The sequence below is a fragment of the Lygodium microphyllum genome, chromosome 16 (genome assembly GCF_053477565.2).
Source record: "Lygodium microphyllum isolate KBCC chromosome 16, Lygodium_microphyllum_v1.1.10, whole genome shotgun sequence".
In the NCBI taxonomy this organism is placed as follows: domain Eukaryota; kingdom Viridiplantae; phylum Streptophyta; class Polypodiopsida; order Schizaeales; family Lygodiaceae; genus Lygodium; species Lygodium microphyllum.
The window spans coordinates 106,479,357-106,484,915 of NC_141150.1; the positions used below are offsets into that span (position 1 = coordinate 106,479,357).

Consider the following 5,559-nt stretch of genomic DNA (forward strand, 5'->3'; position numbering starts at 1 on the left):
TTCTCTTCTGCATGCCTGGTAATTCCAGTTCTCCTTCTCCCAAGCTTCTCTAGAATTCCCCACTTTTGCCTAGACTTCTTTGTGGCATTTCCCCACTTTCCTGAATTTTCCCTGATTTCCTCAAATTCTCTGGACTTATTCATTTCTCTCTAGACTTATTTGTAGCATTTTCCCACATTCCCTTGGACTTTTCTGAGGCCCTCTCTCTCTCTCTCTCTCTCTCTCTCTCTCTCTCTCTCTCTCTCATATTTCGTCTTCCTCCACCTCACTTTTCTACACATGGTTCTACTCACTACACACTCACTAGACTCCTACTTACTCACACTGAGCTCACTGCTCATTACTTGGCCTCACTTATCTGCACTCTCAAACTCCTCCCTCTCCTCTGATGCTTTCCACAGCATCTCTTACTCCTCTGTTTCTCAGCATTTTCCCTCTTGTCTTATTTCTCACTTCTTCGTGCTTTCCACAGCATTTTCCCTCTGAGAATTTTTCCCCCTTCTCTCATTTCTCACTCTACGCATGTCCACGGCCTTGCACCTCTTCACTCAGACTTCTCTTCTGCATGCCTGGTAATTCCAGTTCTCCTTCTCCCAAGCTTATCTAGAATTCCCCACTTTTGCCTAGACTTCTTTGTAGCATTTCCCCACTTTCCTGAATTTTCCCTGATTTCCTCAAATTCTCTGGACTTATTCATTTCTCTCTAGACTTATTTGTAGCATTTTCCCACATCCCCTTAGACTTTTCTGAGGCCCCTGATTTCCCCTAATTTCTTTGTAGCATTTCCCATGACTTTCATTTCCCAACTACTATATAGACTCCCATACTACTTTAAAGCATTCCTCAGTTCCCTCAGGCTTCTCTCCAAACTATTCTAAAGCATTTTCCAGTTTCCCCCTGACTTCTCTCCAGACTTTTCTGAAGCATTTCCCAGTTTTTTTCACTCAAATTTAGCATTTCCAAATTCCCCTCAGACTTCTCTCCAAACAATCCTATAAGGTTTTCAGTTTCCCTCAGACTTCTCTACAACATTCCTCTGAAGGTCTTTGAAGGCGCATTTCTGCAAAGTTCTCTGAAGCCTTCCTTTTCAGCACAGGTTTACCAAGTACTTTCAATTTGAGTACTAGAGGGGTAAGCATACCGCTCTGAGGAACCCACCCACACCCAACCACTGTATACTTACAAATTAAGTCTTTGCAATAAACAAGAAGAGGACAGGCGAAAGCTCTGACCAAAGGCTCTAATAACATGCTAGGGAATTGTAAGGTTATAGGAGGCACATGAAGCAACTAGAAGAGAAGGGCAGCACTTCCACAAGAAAGTAAAAAGAGTATCTGTTGAGTCTGTTGTATCTGGTTTATGCACAATGGCCTAGAGCCATACTGCATCTAATAATCTTGTAATCTTGTACTTTTCATCATTAATACAATTACCTATTACCAGAAAAAAAAAACAGCTAAGAAAGTTGCAAAGTATTAAGAGTGAACAAAGGCTGCAGGTGACATTGGCGACAACTTAAAGAAACCCTGTAATGCCAAGACACTAAGCCAGGAGCTAGAGAGTCCCACATGCCTATAAAAATGCTAAGATAATCAAATCTCTATCTAAAAATTTACTCGGATTATGAGTGAAGATGTACTCTCCAAACCTACTTTTCATTAAATTTCCCAATAACTTTGATGCCAATACATACAACCACGTTGCAGCCAAATACAACAGCTTTGACATGTATATGCAAACATTCAGTGTTAGAAAGAACTAAATTCTATGCCTCTATAATATTAGAATTTACCAGATGCATATGTCACACCTCAATGTCAGAAAACACGAGAAGACAATCAGGACAATACAAAAGATGAGACTTGTTTGTAAAAATTCAGTTAGTTCAGTTTCAAAAGGGAATCAATATAGATAGACACGGGAATGTACTTTGAAAGAAAACTCATGAACTGGACTTGAAAGCAGCTCATTGGAACATATCACCAGCCTAAAGCACTTGGTAAGTCCCTGGACCAAGGGAGGTAAATTATGCAGCTCGAATATTGGAATTACCTTCCTTATTCATTAGGAGCATGGATTCACATAAACAACCTAAAGATCTTAGGAACAATATCTTAGCAATTTCTGCCATCATATATATGCTGACTTGGAAATACTTGGATATGACTTAAGAAGAACAGACCCCAGACTTTCAAGAGGATACGAAATCTGAAAACGGTTCGAGTGATAAACAGTTAAAGAGAAATTCCCCCTGTACAGCTAAATCTTTCAACATTGACCAGCTGCCATCTCAGCCGGTGAGAAACAATTGTGATGAATACAACATTAACACTCTTTTCCTAAGCTTTCATGATTTCCTTTACCCACAACTCTGGCGTGTTGTAATGCATCATCTGTACACTAGAATAAAACTTCCTGGCTGCCAAACTAAAGGGAACTCTTAAGGAGCCACCAAGAAAAAAAAATGGGCTCCTTCTGTATCTCATACATCAGAAGTGTTGATAAACCCTTGCCCTTTTTAAAAGACATGGTTTCGCAGATCATCGCAACCACTCAGGTTCAACTGAATCACCATTATTCAACCCTTGCCCTTTTATGCAAGGGTATATCGTCATGGCTACTAGAGTCAATTGAATTGCTAGTCTTGCAAGAGAAAGATGAAACCAACTTCTTGTTTTCCTTTCGACCAGCTGGGAACTGCATGGATCTTTTAAGATTTTCATTGATCAGCTGATCTTTCCCTGTGACTATTTTTGTAGACTCTGATTCCAATTTGATTTGTGTATCTCTATGTTCCAAGGGACCATTGGAACCCCTTGCAAGTAAGTTATTGAACAATTTTTTTGCATGGGCTGCATCCTTCTCTTCCCTGTCTAAATCCTCCTGGCACCTTTTCTGTTTCTGCTCCATGCGGTCTTTCCTCTTAAGATCTTTCTGTGCTTCCACTGGAGGTCGTTCCTTTCTTCTAGCCTCCATTTGCATCTGCATCCATACTCTGTCTTTTCTCCAAGCCTCTTTCTGTGCATCCATTTTCTCCTTTAGAACCTTTTCACGTGCTTCTTTCTGTGCCTTGACTCTACCTTGCCTGACTGTCTCATATGTCTGCTGTACCATTTCAGCTGTAGCTTTTGCTGCTGCATGACTTGCAGTCTTGTTGCGATGCCCTGCTAAGTAAAAGCTAAAATTAGCATTAGAGCATGATGATGCTTTTCTGGTGGAATCATCTGTTTCATGATGGAAAGGACCATCTTTTCCTCCTGAACTAGGTTGGTGCGCTGAAGCTGCATGTCCAGGTGGTTGCTTAGGATGGAAAAAATAAGTCTGAACACCAACCTTTTCATTGGATCGGTTACGAGCATCCACACACACATTCTCACCAGCTCCTTGGGTAGATTGATTCCAAGTCGGCTTGTGCTCACTTGAACTTTTGCTGGATTGTCGTGCCTGGTTATAGAAAGGATTTGAACAAGTTCCAGCAATCTCAACTGCTATGTACAACTTCTGACAAGTTGCACAAGTAAGCTTTTGATTCTCATGCACCCTCTTATACTCAAACTGCATCCTACAAAATGGACATGCAGTCCAGAATGTGGTTGATTTTTGAGATGACTTTGGGTGCATCCAGCTAACATTACTGAAGTAAGTGAAGTTGGGAAAACTACTTGGTTTTTCTGATGGTGCTTTGCATTTTGTTGATGCATGCCAATTATTGTTGTAGCTATTCCCTTTCCTCCGTGCATCATGGGCTGCTTTCCTTTCCCTGTCAGATAGTACAGCCCATGCCTCAGAAATAAGCTTGAACGCTCCCTCTGCTCCAACTGCTTTGTTCTTATCAGGATGAAGAACCAAAGCCAATTTCCTATATTGCCTTCTAATTGTAGCTGCGTCTGCATTGGCATCTGTCTGCAGAATGCCATACCAATTAATTTCGACTCCATTAACTTTATCCTGAGCTACTATGTGAGCATCCAATACTGCCATGAACTGAGGGAGTCCTTCAAGATCTGGAAACAAACGTTGAGCTTTGAGTGCAAACTTCTTAGCACCAGCGAAATCATGCTGCAAGAACTTCTGCTCTGCAATTTCCCTCGACCGACCCGCTTCATCCCTATTGCATTCCATGTGATCAAAAGCTGCCTTTGAAATGGACTAAGTTCCTCCTCAGGAATCAGTGAACCTTTCGCAGGACTTCAGAACTTTTACTCGGCAATTTCCCTCAACCGAAGAGCTGCATGACTATTGCATTCCATGTGATCACAGCCTGCCTTTGAAACATATAAGACGGACTAAGTTCTTCCTCAGGAATCAATAAACGTCTTGCAGCACTTTACTCATCATTCAGCCGGGCGATGGAAAAAATAAGAACTCTGCTGCAACAAAGGATGATCATCATCATCCTCGAAACGAAAACTAGCACACGCATCATCTACATTCACAGCATGTGGTGTATCTGCAAACCCTGGAATTGGCAGCAGCTCATACCCCCTGGTGCGCACATGATCGATCCTCGTGGCATGTGGTATTTCTGCAAACCCTGGAATTGGCAGCTCATATACCTGATGCAGTACGATGTCAAGCATTCGCAATTGGATGCAGCGCCTGCAACTCTGCTGTGGTTATGGAAACCCTTGAATTGGCAGCAGGTGATGAACGTATGATCGCAACGAATACCGGCGTGCTCCGCCTGAGGTGAGAGACGCACCGCGTTCCGTTTACGCGAGGCTCATTCCATGTGAGAAGAATAATTATCAGGTGATTATCCCTAATTAGCGTGTGTCAGCCATGGCCAATGGCAGCTCCGCAGTCGACAGGCAAAAGAAGAAGGGGGAGGATTTATTGTAATATTATGAGGCCAATAACCACATCAAGGGTGAGCGCTTGGACGGAGTACTTTCTTCACTTGGCCATTTATTCATTTCGAACCCTTTTTTCATACCTTTTTTTTATATTTTATTTCCTAAACTTTTGCCTGAGCTGGTTGTTGGCTTCAAGACCAACACCACAAAGAATCTCTTTAGAGCCACGTTGCACCCGGTGCCCATCTGGGTTTCGCAGTCTCACTCAAAACCCCTTGCCCCCGGTGTCGTGCTTGGAATGACAAGCGTGAAGGTTTAGTTGAGCATGTCAAATGGTAGCAAGAGAGATGCTAGGGATGAAAAGCACGAAGGTTTAACCAAGTGTGTCAGATCATAGCAAGAGAGATGCATCCGATTGGACAAAGACCTACAATGTCGGCATCTTTTTATTGTCTTCATCTTGACCAACCAATCCCTACACATAACTATTCTAACCTCTCATTAGCATCTGCTTTTGAACAAGTGCTTGCGAGGGTAATAAGGGGATTATGTTCACCCTACTCACCCCAATCTTAGCTAGTGCGACTAGGGTGTAGTGGGGGTGGTTGCACTACACTCACCCTACTACACCAAGGTGCGACCTGACCCTTAATAATTGCTACCTAGTGTACCATGTCCCACGTTGCTGTGATCCAGACTACCTTATTAAGTAATTTCCTAAATACTAAAAGAATATATTTAATCATGGCTACAGTGTCCCATT

At 42.4% G+C, this 5,559-nt stretch overlaps 1 protein-coding gene across 1 annotated transcript; it reads right to left on the minus strand.

Moving 5' to 3' along the window:
• Positions 1 to 1,884: 1,884 nt before the first annotated feature.
• LOC148023205 (uncharacterized) lies at positions 1,885 to 4,865 on the minus strand. Its single transcript, XM_087696197.1, has one exon. The coding sequence runs from the start codon at positions 4,120 to 4,122 to the stop codon at positions 2,575 to 2,577; it is 1,548 nt and encodes a 515-aa protein (XP_087552323.1). The 5' UTR covers positions 4,123 to 4,865; the 3' UTR covers positions 1,885 to 2,574.
• Positions 4,866 to 5,559: the final 694 nt, after the last annotated feature.

Excerpts from the sequence above, each read along its gene's own strand:
- LOC148023205 (XM_087696197.1), bottom strand. The coding sequence starts at position 4,122 with ATGGAATGCAATAGGGATGAAGCGGGTCGGTCGAGGGAAATTGCAGAG.